Here is a 17,826-nt window from a genome sequence, read left to right as displayed (position 1 = left end):
GTTACCTTTGCCAAGGGCACCGACACAACCCCAGACCATCACAGATTCTGGCTTTTGGACTTGTTGCTGGAAACAGTCTGCATGATCCTTTTCTTCTCTGGTCAAGCACACGGCGTCCATTTCTCCCCAAAAACACCTGAAACACTGCTTCATCTGAGCACAGTACACGTTTCTACTGTGTGATGATCCATCCCAGATGCCTCAGCTCAGAGAAGTCGCTTCTGGACACTGTTAACATAGGGCTTCCTTTTGCCACAGTACAGTTTTGACTGGCATTTGTGGATGTAACTCTGTATTGTGGTGCTTGACAAAGGTTTACCGCAGTAGTCCTGAGCCCATGTGCTGATCTGGCTTATAGATGAATGAGGATTCTTGATGCAGCGCCCCCTGAGGGATCGGAGATGACGGTTGTTCAGCTTAAGCCTAGTTCACACTACAGGATTTTAAGCCAGATTTGAGCCTGATTTGGAAGTTAATGAGCTCGCCGACAGATCGGGCTGTGACCAGGGAAAAATCTGGGGGTGCACGGCGCTCGGCCGTCTTTATGTGTGAACTAGTGAACAACGCATCAAAGAGGCTCACTGACGTGTGGCCGACACCTCGGCCGACTCGACCCCACTTGCGGTCAGATGTAGTGACGAGCTGCAGCCAATGAGAGAACATATCAGCATGAGCTTATGCTCATTATGTCATTATGTTTGTGTGTATGTGTATTTGTAAATGTGTGTTTGATTGCGTATGCGTGTGCATAATTATGTGTGTGTTTGTCGTTGTGTATGTGTGTGTGTAATGTGTGTTTGTATATTTATGTGTTTGTGTATTTGCGTGGGTGACGCAGTGGCGCAGTAGGTAGTGCTTGTGCTCAGGAGCTCAACAGAAACGTCAGTGATTGGCCAGAATGGGAATCGATGCACTCGCTTCATTCTGCATTTACACGGACATGAGAGTCGGCTATTCAGAGGAACTGGAATTCTGTAACTATTAGAATCACCATACTGCTCATTCTGACCTGCTCATATTTACATTCAAAGCTTCTATTGAGATATTAAAATTAAGCTCTGGATGTCTGTTATCATATTTGATGACATCATTACCCTAAAAATATGATCTTGTTGGTAATTCAGCCTATAAATATGTAGTTAAGATACTAGAAGATGCAAAGGCCTGGGCCTCGCTTTCATTTTCACTTTCAAACAGGAGCTATATCACATCACAGAATATGCTGTTTTGAAGATATCTCTGAAGTAATTTTCTGTTTTTTGTGACGCAGTGGCGCAGTAGGTAGTGCTGTCGCCTCACAGCAAGAAGGTTGCCAGTTTGAGCCTCGGCTTGGTCAGTTGGTGTTTCTGTGTGGAGTCTGCATGTTCTCCCCGTGTTGGCGTGGGTTTCCTCCGGGTGCTCCGGTTTCCCCCACAGTCCAAACACATGTGGTACAAGTGAATTGGGTAAGCTAAATTGTCGGTAGTGTATGAGTGTGGGTTAGTGTGTGTGGATGTTTCCCAGAGATGGGTTGCAGCTGGAAGGGCATCCGCTGCATAAAACATGTGCTGGAGAAGTTGGCGGTTCATTCCGCTGTGGCGACCCCAGATTAATAAAGAGACTAAGCCAAAAGGAAAATGAAAGAATTTCTGTTTTTGCTGTCAGAAAGTTCTGTTTATGTTAGCATGAAGTTGCTAGGCAAAAAGGCACGCATATTTAAAGTCACAGCGTAAAGTGGCACACATGCATGCAGTCATGTTGACCACTATGGTAATTAAAGGTAGAAATGCTCAGTTCTTTACTGTTTTGTAATTAACAAAATTATGTTAGAAAGTAACACACAGATATTTAGGAAACGTCAGGGTGTTGTAGATGTTAGTTTTGTTTCAAAAAGTTAATAAATTACAAAAATTAAAAACTCTCTGACTGCCTCGGTAGTGCTAGTGTTAAAGCCACATCTATCCACTACAAGCTTACAGATGAACGATTGATCCGCTCATGCATCAGCTGACTGATGATGTTTTTAAATGCTCCTTTGAAAGCTTGGAATGCTGTCAGTGATGTCATCACACAAGCAGCCAATAGTTTACAGCTTTTTCTGATGGCTCCTCCCTCAAAATTTCATTGGCTGTGGTTTGGTAGCTTGACTGAGCTGTTGGGGAATGAGTTGTTATCAGATCATGTAGTGTGTGACCCCCCCACCCCCCTCTTGTGGATCATTTACATAATGTTGTGTAGTGTGAACACCACAACCATTAAAAGACACAAAATCAAGTCATGTAGTGTGAACGGCACAGCGATCTGCCGATGTTTAACGTCATGTAGTGTGAACTAGGCTTTAATCTTGCGCTCTTGTCCTTTACGCACTGAAACTCCTCCAGATTCTTCAATCTTTAATGATGTTCTGCACTGATGAAGGTGAAATATCCACATGTCTTCCTCTCTTTCTCTGAGGAACATTGTGTTTACACAGTTTAATCCTTTCCTCTCGTATTTGTGGTCAAACTGGCGATCCTCGACCCATCTCTGCTCCTAAAGGACTAGACCTTTACTGATGCTGCTTCATAATCACACTCACCTGTGGACATCACCTGTGCCTCATCACATCATTATTCAGCAGTTCACCTGATCACTGCCCTAAACTGCTCCTGTCCCACCTTTGTGTGTGTGTGTGTGTGTATGTGTGTGTGTGTGTGTGTATAGGTTAGGAGCAATCTAGCAGACGTTTATAGTAGTTTAATGGTTGAAACGTTGCTGGTTTGTGAAACAGTCAGATAATTCAGCTGTAATGTACATTTAACAACTTCCTAAAGTCAATTTCTGACATCGATTAGCTCTGCTGTTGTTTCTAAACTCCAGTGTTGATGATAAACAATGAGGGCGTTCTCATATCACACAGTGCCCTTACTAGTGCACATGACCTAGTGATGAATGCTGATTGAGACGCAGCCGGAGCGAGTGTGTGTGTGTGTGTGTGTTCAGACGCTCAGCGGTGATCAGACCTCTTCATACTTCTTTCTGCGCTGGTTTTATGAAATGAGTGCGCTCTCACGTGTCTCGTCTTACAGTGTTTATGTACACAGCGTGCTGCGTCAGGAGGAATGTGGAGTGCGGTTTGATGATGGACGCGTCTGAACCTACAGAAGATCAAACCCTCTGATGAGCTATTTTAAGCTCAACGCATTTAGCAGAGCTGACTTCATATGTGGAGACACTTTCACAGAGGCTGTGTGTGTGTGGGTGTGTATGTGTGGGTGTGGTTGTGTGATTGTGTGTGTGTGTGTGCATTTGTATATTTGTGTGTGATTGTGTGCATGTGTGTGTGTGTGTGTGTGTAGTAGTGCATATGTGTGTATAATGCATTTGTGCGTTTTTATATTTATGTGTGTGTATAATGTGTGTGTGTGTGTGTGTGTTTGTGTGAGTGCATAATGTGTGTATGTTTGTGTGTGTGTGTGTTTGTATATCTGTGTGTGTGTATAATGTGTGTGTGTTTGTATATTTGTGTGTGATTGTGTGCATCTGTGTGTGTGTGTGTGTGTTTGTATATTCGTGTGTGATTGTATGTGTGCGTGCGTGTGTGTGTGTAGTAGTGCATATGTGTGTATAATGTGTTTATGCGTTTTTATATTTATGTGTGTGTTTAATGTGTGTGTGTGTTTGTGTGAGTGTATAGTGTGTGTGTGTGTGTTTGTGTGTTTGTGTATAATGTGTGTGTGTTTGTATATTTGTGTGTGTTTGTGTATTTGTGTGTGTGTGTGTGTGTGTGTGTGTGTGTGTGTGTGTGTCTGTCTGTAGTAGTGCCTATGTGTGTATAATGTGTTTGTGCGTTTTTATATTTGTGTGTGTGTATAATGTGTGTGTGTATGTGTTTGTGTGTGTGTGTATAATGTGTGTGTGTGTGTGTGTGTGTGTGTGTGTGTGTGTGTGTGTGTGTATGTGTGTGTGTGTGTATAATGTGTGTGTGTATGTGTCTGTGTGTGTGTGTGTGTGTGTGTGTTCAAAACTCAGTTTGTACAGAATTAAAACAACAGAAACCTATGTAATGTCCCCACAATTAACAACAAACCTGTGTGTGTGTGTGTGTGTGTGTGTGTGTGTGTATAATGTGTGTGTGTATGTGTCTGTGTGTGTGTGTGTGTGTGTTCAAAACTCAGTTTGTACAGAATTAAAACAACAGAAACCTATGTAATGTCCCCACAATTAACAACAAACCTGTGTGTGTGTGTGTGTGTGTGTGTGTGTGTGTGTGTGTGTGTGTGTGTGTGTGTGTGTGTGTGTGTGCGTGTGTGTGTGTGTGTGTGTGTGTGTCAGTGAACGTGCCGTCTACAGTAACAGAGGCGTTGGCGCGTCAGGACTCTCTGCAGGCGTTCAGCAAGAGCCCGAAGGCCCCGTCTGTGGTCCTGCCGCGCTCCATGGTGTTCCCGCAGTCGCCCTGCAGCCGGAGCTTCTCTCTGCTGGACCGGAGCCTCCACAGCGACTCCAGCCTGACCTCCAGCAGCTCCAAGCAGCAGCGCGTGTTGGCCAGCCCCACCTCCACCAGCCAGCTCAGCTCCGAGTTCAGCGACTGGCACCTGTGGAAGTGCGGCCAGTGCTTCAAGACCTTCACGCAGAGGATCCTGCTGCAGATGCACGTGTGCACGCAGAACCCCGACAGGTACGACCGCAGGTACTGCACCGCAACGCAAAATACTCTAATCTTTTCATCTCAAGCTCATATACTCTAATCTTTAGCTGCTAGTCTTCAGTTACAGGTTATTTTTAGGGTGCTTTCACACCTAGACATTTGTTTGGGAACTCGAGTGGTTCAGTTGTATTGAGAAAGCAGTACGATCCAACAGACTAACAAATCAGGCTATAACAGTGTATTATGGTTATGTAATAGGGACATACATGGCTATATGAAGAGAGGATGATGAGTAGGGTGGGATGTCATCATTCCTACCAGTAAATGTGTGTTTCATGACCAATATGAAAGTGAAAACATGTTGAACTATAACAAGTGCTGTTTATCCTTTAGGAAAATTGACCGAAATCTGGTATTTATTCCATATTTTAATCTTATACACTACCTGACAGAAGTCTGTCATCGATCTCAGCTGTAAGAGCACTAAATAATAACTTGACTTCTAGTTGATGTGTAAAAGTGTCAGAAGGTGGATTTCTCTGATCAATCATCTGTTGATCTGCATCTCAATCATCACCAATACTGCAGAAGACCTACTGGAACACACATGGACCAAGATTCTCACAGAAATCAGTCAAGTTTGGTGAAGGAGAAATCATGGTTTGGGGTCTACATTCAGTATAGGGGCGTGCGAGAGATCTGCAGAGTGGATGATCAACATTAACAGCCTGAGGTATCAAGACATTTGTGCTGCCCATTACATTACAAACCACAGGAGAGGGACAATTCTCCAGCAGGATAGCGCTCCTTCTCATACTTCAGCCTCCACATCAAAGCTGCTCCAGGATTGGCCAGCCCAGTCACCAGACATCAACATTATTGAGCATGTCTGGGGTAAGATGGAGGAGGAGGCGTTGAAGATGAACACAAAGACTCTTGATGAACTCTGGGAGTCCTGCAAGAAGGCTTTCTTCACCATTCCAGATGACTTTATTAATCAGTGATTTGAGTCATGTCAGAGATGTATGGATGCAGTCCTCCAAGCTCATGATGGAGTCAGACACAATATTCATTCTGTTTCCACTGCAGCATGAGCACATATTCTATACTGGACATTATTGAAGGTTCAGTGAGCAGACTTTAGTCTAAAGTCAGACCTTACTGTCCTAATCAAATCAGTCAACATCAAGACATGATCAGATTATATTGTGCTCTAATAAGCCTCATCTAGAGGCCTTTACCTTTCATATAAGACACTTCCAACCGACTCCTTCTGAAAACGTAGTCCTGTGGACGTTTCTGGAGACAGCGAAATAAGTCCCGGGAGCTTAGTATTTTTGCACTTTTTGTTATCGTGAATCCACTAGAGGCCGCTATGTGCATTTTTTTATATCTCAAATTTCTCTCATGAGTGCCGTTCAGGGCTGCTGTTCCGACGTAAACCCACCAGAGGCCGCTGTCGACCGAACGTCTGTCTGACTGACTCAATGACTGGATGACTGACTGGCCGGCCAACCAATCGACTGACCCACCCTGCTCCTTCCCTAAACCCAATCAATTTTATCGATTGACCCTCCCACCCACTTCCCTAAAACCCAACCAACGATTTACAAAAGCCGTCTAGAAAAAGAAAAGCCCTCGTCTGATTTTTACCACGTTTTCAGATTTTACCACATTCTCACCCTGTTATTCACTATTTTGGATTCTGTTTTTGTCTCACCTGATTTCTGGACCCACTCTTCCCTGGACTCGAACCCCATCGTCGTCATCGTGGCCATCTCCTCTCTGCATCTCAAGTCCGCCGACGTACACGATGAGCTAACTGGACAGAAAGTTAAAAGAAAGTGACCGGTTCATGGATGAAAGTGAGGACTGGGGGTTCGTGCTTTGCGGACGCCGCCCTCACTATTCTGCTGCCCAAGGAGGTCGCCTCTATGGACGCGCCGGCCCTAGGTCGCCTCTATGGACGCGCCGGCCCTGGTTGCAGCGGGAAAGCCCTATCCACAGGGTGAGCAGTCAGCCAGTAAGCGCGAAAAGGAACGGCGTCACACCGCCTGGTAGTGTTCATTTTAAATAATTGAAAAGCAGCCATACGTACCCCTGGCTGCATAATTCGCGGTCTCCAGAAACATCCGCAGGACTATGTTTTCACAATGAGCCTGGGTTGGCCACTTCTGATACCAAATGATCAACTAGAAGTCATTATCTGCTGTTCCTAAAACTCGGAGAGGCCACAAGACCTTTGTCAGGTAGTGTATAGTATGTTGTATTAGGCCTGATTTAGTAATTTCTGCAAAGAAAGATCAACATTGGTCTGCTTCATGATCTGTGTGTGTGTTTGCATGTGTGTGTGCTGGTTTTGGTGGTTTATGAGGACTGAAGTGTGTATAAGGACATCGGTATGATTTAGATATTACAGCATTAAGCTGATTTATGAGGACATGTCTTGTGTTCTCGTAATTCCAAATGCTTTAAAGTCATATGTAGCGACGTGCACATCTGGCCACAGGTTTGCTGTGAGGGTTGGAGCATGTAATAATGCCTTTTGACTGTATAAAATACGTAAGGAGTCTCATCGTGTAGATCTTGGAGCTTCAGATGATTTCTGATTCGATCTCCATCATTATTATGATCATCCATATCCCAGTTTTCCTCAGAAAGCGAGAGGATTTGCGCGTGCAACATCTCGAAAGCTCATTAAAGACGCTGCTGGATGTATTGGAGATTTTTTGCTTAGCTGTATTTTCTGGGCTCCTATAAATCAGCCGCCGCCGTCACAAAGAAATACCCAGTCCAAAGGTGATGCAGAGCAAAACAGATGCCACTTATTCAATAAACTAATATTCATACAGAAGAAAAATGTTTGCGGACGAAGTCAATGTGAGGCTTTGTCAATACTCAACTTTATGACCCCGAGGGGTGCAGATAAAATTCAGCTGAACAAGGCATTCTGGGATGCGCGGCGTTTGCGCTGGAAGACTCTGTTTGAAATGATCTGTCGTCTGCTTTATGGCCTCTGGCTTATACATATTTATTGATGTTTAGTTTATTTCTCCATTTTGCCCAGGATAAATCAGAGATGCTTGCTGACGGCTCTGCTGAGCACTCCTGCTGTTTTTCTGCTTTTGGTTTGATCCGTCAGTCACACACACACACACACACACACACACACACACACACACACATTTGTTTTTGTGAAAAGTGGGTACATTACATAGGTCTTCATTCATTTTATACTGTCCAAACCGTATATTGTATTCCCCTCGCCCCACTGACCCCTAAACACAACCCCTCACAGGAGACGGTGTGCAGCTTTACTCTCTGATTAAACTCATCCTGTGGGATTTAGGAGCATTTTGAGAAATGAGGACGTCACCAATGTCCTCATATTTCACTTCCTTTTTGTAATACCTGTGTCATACCTATGTCATTAAACAGATTTGTGTCCTGACATGTCACTAAAACACGTACACACACACACACACACACACACACTCTCTCTTCTGTTCAGATCCAGTAATGAGGAGCTGTTCGTTAGCAGATGAGCTGAAGTACATCTGACCAGCACACAAACACACTCATACACGTGTGCGCGCACACACACACTCACACACGCTTTGCTGCTATAAGAGTCTGCAGATTCTCTGTATGTATTTCTCTTTGTTTGTGTGTTTGTTCATTTGTGTGTCTGTGTTTTTTTTGTGTGTGTTTGTTTGTTTTTGTTTATGTATGTGTGTGATTTGTGTGTGTGTGTGTGTTTTTGCTTGTTTGTGTGTTTGTTTGCTTATTTGTTTGTGTGTGCGTGTTTTTGAGTATGTGTGTGTGTTTGTTTGTTTGTGTGTTTGTTGTCTGTATGTGTGCATGTTTGCGTGCATATGTGTACTTCATGAAATACATCAAGCCTACAGATAGTCCTCATAAACCACCACCAACATGTGTGTGTGTGTGTGTTGTGTGAGTGTGTGTTTCAGAGTGTATGTGTGTGTGCAGCTCAGTAGGTCCACGAGGTTATTTATGTGCCGCTGCTGCCGCTATAAACAATAAAGCGCATTAATCAGTGGCGCTGCTACTCACACACACACACACACACACACACACACACACACACACACACACACACACGCACACACACATTCATCAGCAGGAGATATTCAGCATCAGCGCATTTGCAGACAGAAAAACTTCAGTCATGTGATCACTGTCAGTAAACACACACCTCACACACACACACACACTGCTGTATACACACACACACACGTCAATAATCACCTACTTTATCCTGATTTACAGCAGAATAATTAGCGCTCCTATCAAATTTGTAGTATTTTTCACACAGAACGCACAGATGAAGTAGTTCCGGCAGGTTTTGAGCGCTAATATCATCATCGTCATCATCAGTTTAACATAACACTTTTTATTTTAATTTATTGTATTTTCTTTTTATTTTAAAATTTTGTACTGAATTAAATAAAACACCAAAATAACCAGAAAAACTAATTATTATTATTAATTATGATCAATTGTATTAACATTTACACCACAGGTCTGATTGGCTGATGGTCACTCTACAGTGTTTGGTTATTGTCAGTTAAAGGCGCAGCTAAAGTAGTCCCGGCAGGTTTAGAGCGCATTACAGCTCCATATTACTCCGCTGAATGATTAGAGTTATTTCACAGCTACAACAGTCAGAAATCCCATCAGAAGGAGGAGATGTGGAGGACACTAGTGCTACACACAGGAGACGCTTGAGGAGGACACACACCTGACTAACACACTCTCACACACAACATCTGCACAGTGGATTCAGACAATAATTAACAGGTAATTATTGGACAGTAACACACAGCTGGAGTGTAACAGACCCTCAGCCTCAGGTGTGTGTTATTCTCTAATAATTCAGTGGCTCAGAGTCAATGATTCATTATATGATGTTTTTTCTAATATAACTTTCACCGCAGTAACTTAAAAAGCAGTGTGTGTGTGTATGTGTGTGTGTGCGCGCGACTGGGTGACCAGTACAGCTCTGCTCTGGTTATTCTGGTGAACTCGGAGCTCTGCTGTGCTGATGATGGATGTCCAGCAGAGTGTGTGTCTGCCCTGCTGCTGATGAGGGTCAGTGTGTGCGCATGTGTGTGTGTGTCTGAGAGAGAGAGAGTGTGTGTGTGTGTACACGAGAGAGAGAATTGTTCTTTCTGTGAGTATCAGAAAGTATGTGTGTGTGTGTGTTTCAGTGTATCGCGCAGAATGTGTGTGTGTGTGTTTGGTTACTCTGTGTGTATATGAGAACGAGTTTGTGAGAGAGTGTATGTGTGTGTTTGTTTGTGTGCGTGTTTTTATGTTTCAGGCCGTATCAGTGTGGCCACCATGTGTGTTTGGTCACTCTGGGCTCTATTTTAATGATCTAAGTGCAAAGTCTGCAGCTCATGGTGCAAAAGCATTAAGAGCGTGTCTGAATCCACTTTTGCTATTTTAAGATGGTAAAATCCGCTCTGCGCCCGGCGCATGGTCTAACAGGGTTGAGCTTATTCTCTTCATGAGTTCTGGCTGTGTTTGAAGCATAACCTGCATTAAACCAATCAGAGTCTCGTCTCTCATTCCCTTTAAGAGTCAGCTGTGTCTCTCCATGGTGCATTTGCTGTTTACCTGGCATAAGTGGAAGAACTGAACGCTTCACTAGTGAGAAAACAGTTCAACAGAGCATCTGCAGCGTGAGGACAAAGAACGAGCCTCCTCCATTCAGCCTCTTTACTTTCTCTTTACTTTACTCCTTTACTTTGGTGGAGTGAGGAAACGGTGGAAACTCACTCCACTGAACACATCCATCAGCCCACATATTTAATTTCCTTTGTTAAGAGCAGAGATTTGTGTCAAAACTATTTCTAAATTCAGTTCTAATCTCCAGCAGAGGAATAAATGAACAATAATAATGAAGTGTGGTCAAAACACTGAGTTATATCCAAACACACGTCCTGTTCTGATGACCCATATGGTGATGCAGACGTCTCTAAAACCCCACAGCTGGACAAATCTACACTTGTGTTTATTAAAACAGATATAAAACTGCATATAATCAATAATACTGCTAATAATAATAACATTATACAGATGCAGATCATCATAAATGAACTGAAAAAGACCCCCGAGGTGAAGAAGGCATGGAGGCAGTGGTGTTTATATTGATGTAGAAAATAATAATCATTGTATCATTTTAATCCTTTAATTGTTTTCATCTGTAAAGATATGTGTGTGTTGCTGTTCGTCCTGTGTGTATTCAGCAGTGTGTAAGTGTTTGGACCTGCACAGGAGCATAACTAACGCACTCTGCTGGACTTTAGAGCAGCTTTTAGTTGGTCAATGGCGCGGTCTATTTCAGCTCCTCAAAATAGCAATGCTGCGCCTTAACACACCTCCTTTATAGACCAGCACACACATGAGTTCACAGTGTTTCAGGCTGTGCACTCAGCGTGTCTGTGTTTGTGTGTGTTTCAGGTCATAATAGTGTGGTCACTCTGTGTGTGTGTGTGTGTGTTTCAGGCCATATCAGTGTGGTCACTGCTCTCAGTCATTCTCCCAGCCGTCGGAGCTGCGGAATCACGTGGTCACACACTCCAGCGATCGGCCGTTCAAATGTGGATACTGCGGCCGCGCGTTCGCCGGCGCCACCACACTCAACAACCACATCCGCACACACACCGGGGAGAAGCCTTTCAAGTAAGTACAGTGAGTACCGGCCCTTCACTTCTGCATCACAGCGCACTGAACACACACATATACACACACAGACATATACACTACCTGATAAAAGTCTTTTTAGTTTTAGGAGCTGGACTTCTAGTTGATGATCTGGTATCAGAAGTGTCTTATATGAAAGGTAAAGGCCTCTAGATGAGGCTTATTTGAGCACAATATAATCTGATCATGTCTTGTTGACTGATTTGATTAGGACAGTGCGGTCTGACTCTGCTTAGACTAAAGTCTGCTCACTGAACCTTCAATAATGTCCAGTATAGAATATGTGCTCATGCTGCAGTGGAAACAGAATGAATATTGTGTCTGACTCCATCATGAGCTTGGAGGACTGCATCCATACATCTCTGACATGACTCAAATCACTGATTAATAAAGTCATCTGGAATGGTGAAGAAAGCCTTCTTGCAGGACTCCCAGAGTTCATCAAGACTCTTTGTGTTTATCTTCAACACCTCCTCCTTCATCTTACCCCAGACGTGCTCAATAATGTTCATGTCTGGTGACTGGGCTGGCCAATCCTGGAGCAGCTTTGATGTGGAGGCTGAAGTATGAGAAGGAGCGCTATCCTGCTGGAGAATTGTCCCTCTCCTGTGGTTTGTAATGTAATGGTCAGCACAGATGTCTTGATACCTCAGGCTGTTGATGTTGATCATCCACTCTGCAGATCTCTCCATACTGAATGTAGACCCCAAACCATGATTTCTCCTTCACCAAACTTGACTGATTTCTGTGAGAATCTTGGTCCATGTGGGTTCCAGTAGGTTTTCTGCAGTATTGGTGATGATTGGGATGCAGATCAACAGATGATCCAGCAGAGAAATCCACCTTCTGACACTTTTACACATCATCAACTAGAAGTCCAGTTATTATTTGCTGCTCTTACAGCTGAGATCGACGACAGACTTCTGTCAGGTATAGTCTAAATTTATACACACTGACACACACATGCACGCTCTCTCACACACATACATGTATACACGCATAAATACAGTAAACACACACGTGCATATTTACACACACACACACGCACACACACGCACACACACACGCACACACACACACACACACACACATTTTTACATATACACACACACACAAATGTTTCATAATAAATATTATTATATATATTTTATTATCAGAATCAGTTTTATTGCCAAGTGTGCTTCACACACACAAGGAATTTGCTTTGGCTACAGAAGCTTCTAGTGTACAGAGAGACAAGTGGCAAAACAAAATAAGATGATAAACATTAAACATTAAACAGATGCCGTTAGTCAGAAAGCTCTTTATAGACATTATAATTAATGTTATTATTATAAATATTATTGTAAATGTTTTAATTATGTTTTATTATTAGAAATGTTCAAATAAAACCTTTTTAAAATGTTTGTAAGAGTTAAACTTTATTATTATTTATTTAAATGTGTTAATTTAAATGTATTATTATTATATTTTCCTCCACTTCATTAAGACTGTCTGTGGTCTCCGAGCGCAGACTCTGCTTCATCCACAGCTCAGAGTGTGTGTGTGTCTGTGGGTATGTGTATGTGTGTATATATGTGTAATAATTGAAGGCGTTCATCGATGCACTCTGTCTGAACAGTCTGAACACACACACACACACACACACACACACACCTGAGCAGCTCCAGAAGTGTGTTTTAACGCCGCCAACAAATCAAGCATCTAATGAGCGATCAGAGAAACACAATAGTGTCATCAGCGTTTCACAAACACAATCATCAGAACACTGAGAGATCAATAGCGGATCAATAACTCACTTCTACTGATCGAGCGGATGAGCCTGACAGAGTTCAGTCCTCCGTCAGCAAAAACACACACATTTACATTCACACGACACACACTTCAGCGCAGAAACTCTCTCTTTACATTCTCAAGTATTTCACAGATGATGTTTAACAGCAGCGGCACGGTGGCTCAGTGGTGAGCACTTACACCTCACAGCAAGAAGGTCACTGGTTCGAGTCCCGGCTAGTGTTTCTGTGTGGAGTTTGCATGTTCTCCCCGTGTTGGCGTGGGTTTCCTCCGGGTGCTCCGGTTTCCCCCACAGTCCAAACACATGTGCTATAGGGGAATTGGCCGTAGTGTGTGAATGAGTGTGTGTATGGGTGTTTCCCAGTACTGGGTTGCGGCTGGAAGGGCATCCGCTGTGTAAAATGTATCCTGGAACAGTTGGCGGTTCATTCCGCTGTGCCGACCCCTGATAAATAAGGGACTCACACAGAAATGGCCACTGACCCAGCTGGGACTCGAACCAGTGACCTTCTTGCTGTGAGGCGATCATACTACCCACTGCGCCACCATGACGCCCTACAAGAAGGAAACTCATCAGAGTAAATTATTACTTTGCTACAGCAATCCATGTGTGCATTAAATAATGTGTGTGTGTGTGTGTGTGTGTGTGTGAGAGAGACTCTGAGTGTAAATGTGTGTGATAGAGTGTGAGCGTAAATATATGTGTTTGTGTGTGTGTGTGTGTGTGCAAGCATGTGTGTAGATACTATGTGTGTGTGTGAGAGAGAGAGAGTGTGAGCGTTGATATGTGTGTGTTTGAGTGTGTGTGGGTGAGTGTGTGTGAAAGCATGTATCTGTGTGTGTAAGTTTGTTTGAGTTTGTGTGAATGTGTGTGTGTGAGCATGTGTGGGTGTAAATAGTATGTGTGTGTTTCAGTGTGTGTGTGTGTGAGAGAGACTCTGAGTGTAAATGTGTGTGAGAGAGTGTGAGCGTAAATATGTGTGTTTGTGAGCATGTGTGTGTGTGTGTTTGAGAGCATAAGTGTGGGTATGTGTGAGCATGTTTGTGTGTGTGTGTGTGAGAGAGAGAGTGTGCGTGTAAATATGTGGGTTTGAGTGTGTGTGAGTTTATGTATGTGTGTGTCTGAGTGCGTGTGTGTGTGTCTCAGTTTGTATATAGTGTGTGTGAGTGAGAGAGTATGAGTGTGTGTATGCGTTTAGGATTAGGGTCTGTCTGTCTATCTATGTAGTGTGTGTGTGTGTGTGTGTGTGTGTATTCCTTCCATTGTGAGCAGCAGGTGTCGGTGTTGATGTTGTGTGTTGATTGTTTTGGTCTCCATGAGGGCACGAGCGGATCAGTCAGACAAAATGAAGGAGTGTGGAGGTGGAGAAGGAAGTGGAGCTCATAAAGATAATAATATGTGTGTGTGTGTGTGTGTAGGTGTGAGCGGTGCGAGCGCAGCTTCACTCAGGCCACTCAGCTCAGTCGACACCAGCGGATGCCCAACGAGTGTAAACCCATCAGCGAGAGCAGCGAATCAATCGAGGTGGATTAACTGATGATGCAGAATCAGGAACTAAACACACGTTCACTGATGACGCAGGATCATGAGGCAACATCACGGACACTTCAGCAGAACCAAAGAAACACTCAAACACACACACACAGACCACACGCAGCCATCAAACCAGGCAGAGACTGAGCACTGAAGGGCGGAGCCGGGGGCGGGGCTTCAGATGCAGGAGATTATTTATTCATGAGCACAGCAGAAACTCACACTCGCTCAGTGATGGTCTTGTTCTCCAGTACAAATCTGCTTTCTTTTAAAGTCCACATGAAGCGGAAGCTGCAGCCATTTTATTTTGGTATTGTGACAAAGCTTCTAGAGAAACGAAATATTAAATGAGAAAACAGTGGGCGTGACTTGTTTTTCTACTCCGAGCTGATTGGATGAAGTAAAGTAGGTGTTTCAATCAGAAAGATGGGGAGGAGGGTTTGGGGAGAGTTTATTACCACCTAACAGACTCCTCCTCCTCACCATTACTGTTTGATGTCAAAACTGACAGCCAATCACATGACTTTTCCAGGGTTGCATAAAGGTGATTGGCTAGCATCTGCTCTAGGGTATTTGCATGGAGCGATCTAACCGGGATCTGTTTGACAATATAAAGTTCACGTGAATCTTTGACGCTGACATAAGAAAAATAACATTTAAAAAATGACTGTAAATAATCCGAGGGCAGTGTCATTCAGTGAGCTGTGTGTAAAGCTGCAGTTTAGTTCAGGTCAAACCATGTGATCTACGCAGCGCGACTAATCGACGTCAATCAGAAAAGCATCACGGCAGAGCATTAAAGTCGATTAGTTGACAAGACGGTGCAACCTCTAATTAAAGATTACAAGGACAAACTATTGTTGTTATTCTCAAAGACGTGCACAGATGGATTATTCAGCACAAAACTAGCAATGTGAGCTAACAAAATCAACATGGTTAGTTCTGATTTCATGTGGACTTTAGTTTATTAACACTGCTCGGTTTCTGCATGCTCAGATTCACTAAAGCATCATATAATTAATGAAATATTCTTTTAGATGTGTGTGTGTACACATGTTTGAGAAGTATTTAAATTATATCAAGTTATGTAAGTAAAAAGAAGAGATTATCAAGTTTTATTAATATATATGAAGTGTCTTAAATCAAGATATATTCACCTACGATTGACAGATATATAGATGAATGTATGATTCAGGAGGCGGAGATGGTCAGAACAGGTATAGTGGTGTCTTAAAAGGGCACATATTAGACGGAAATGACCTTCATGCAGGGTTTAAACCCAGTTGTGTGTCAGCAGTGTGTGAATATATCCAAGCCTCTGATGGTGAACCTGAATTCATTGTGTTTGATGAATGAAACACTTTGATTGACATTCCTTGATTGGTGTCTGTAGCTCCGCCCTCTAAAAAGAGCACAATCTCATTTGCATTTAAAGCGACAGTCACCAAAACGCCACTATGAGTATCAAAGAAAAGGGGCAGAATAGGGCAACTTTAAGTCCAAATTAAAATGTCAAAATATCCCTAAATACACATATAAATTTTATTTTTAGAGCTCATATATCTGTTTGTACTGGAGAGCGAGGTGAGCAGTCGGTCAGAGGTCATCATCACGGTGAGTGTTCAGTCTCTGCTGGTTCTTCTTCAGGTGTAAATCACAGTATTATTCAGACTCCGCATGATTCACAGGGGTAGCTTCACCAAAAATGACTTTACTTTGTACAAAATGTAAATTCTGAATATTATATTTCTCCCATATCATGCTGAATGGCACTTTTGACAATTATTACGATGATGATTAATATTATTGTTATTTAATGTGTGGACTCAGCAGCGTGTAGAGAATCACAGCTGAATGAATGTGGGTTTCATAAAACATCTTTACTTTCTTACTGGCAGAAGATCTTTATATCCAGAGCTTTATGATGATCACACACTCTTTACACACCTTCTGGAGTACAGTTTGGTCTTGTTTCTAGTCCAAACAGCTACTAATTCTGAAATCAAGAAGCATTTTTTGGACAAGTCAAATGTATAGTGTTGTTTTCAGAAATAAAAAGTCAAAATGAGGAGAGTTTTTATTTCAAACACGCAGAATAGTCTGACAATGGAGGAAGAGGAATAATCAAGCTTTCTGTTTGAAATGACATTATTTTACTTCCCTCATTGACAGATGATTTAGTTTGTCTCACTTCATTTTGATTATTTTTGATAACAAAACATTAGGGCTTATTCACTAACCATGAGTATGCACAAATTTATGCATGAACTATGATGTTTACAGGAATAAATCAGGATTCATCAAAACTTTGTACAAATAAACATTATTAAACTACTTTCAATTCCACATGCACACAATAATCATATATGCACTGTAAACATGTGCCCACTATATCATTAGATATGATTCACAGGTTCAATGAAAAGTAACTACAGATTAAAAATGTATATTAGGATATATATATATATATAACTTAATATAGATTTTTAATATACAGTTGAAGTCAGAAGTATTAGCCCCCTTTGAATTTTTTTTTTTTTATATTTCCCAAATGATGCTTTACGGATTCAGGAAATGTTCACAGTATGTCTGATAATATTTGTTCTTCTGGAGAAAGTCTTATTTGTTTTATTTCAGCTAGAATAAAAGCAGTTTTAATTTTTTTTAAGTCCATTTTAAGGTCAATATTATTAGCCCCTTTAAGCTGTATATTTGTTTTCGATAGTCTACAGAACAAACCATCATTATACAATAACTTGCCTAATTACCCTAACCTGCCTAGTTAACCTAATTAACCTGATTAAGCCTTTAAATGTCACTTTAAGCTGTATAGAAGTGTCTTGAAGAATATCTAGTCTAATATTATTTACTGTCATCATGACAAAGAGAAAATAAATCAGTTATTAGAGATGAGTTATTAAAACTATTATGATTAGAAATGTGTTGAAGAAATCTGCTCTCCTTTAAACAGAAATTGGGGAAAAAAAATAAACAGAGGGGCTAATAATTCTGACTTCAACTGTATGTGCAAACAGTTATTTACAGTATATATATATATATATATATATCATCATCATCAAAAAATGCAGTGCTTACCTCGTGTTTTCAGAAGTGAAAGCCTGTTCCACATCCAAACCTTCATTGCCGTTAAAGATCTTTT

At 42.1% G+C, this 17,826-nt stretch overlaps 1 protein-coding gene across 1 annotated transcript in view; it reads left to right on the top strand.

Annotated features, from left to right (window-relative positions):
• The window catches only part of prdm6 (PR domain containing 6), a 48,003-nt gene extending 31,745 nt beyond the window's left edge, over positions 1-16,258 (top strand). Inside the window, exons 6-8 of the mRNA XM_056464214.1 lie at positions 4,294-4,636; positions 11,141-11,317; positions 14,552-16,258. Coding sequence (XP_056320189.1) covers positions 4,294-4,636; positions 11,141-11,317; positions 14,552-14,666 — 635 coding nt within the window. The 3' untranslated portion in view covers positions 14,667-16,258. The remainder of the gene's footprint in view (positions 1-4,293; positions 4,637-11,140; positions 11,318-14,551) is intronic.
• The last annotated feature ends 1,568 nt before the right edge of the window (positions 16,259-17,826 follow it).

Source organism: Danio aesculapii, chromosome 8, assembly GCF_903798145.1.
Source record: "Danio aesculapii chromosome 8, fDanAes4.1, whole genome shotgun sequence".
Lineage (NCBI taxonomy): Eukaryota > Metazoa > Chordata > Actinopteri > Cypriniformes > Danionidae > Danio > Danio aesculapii.
This window is presented reverse-complemented; position numbering and strand designations above follow the sequence as displayed.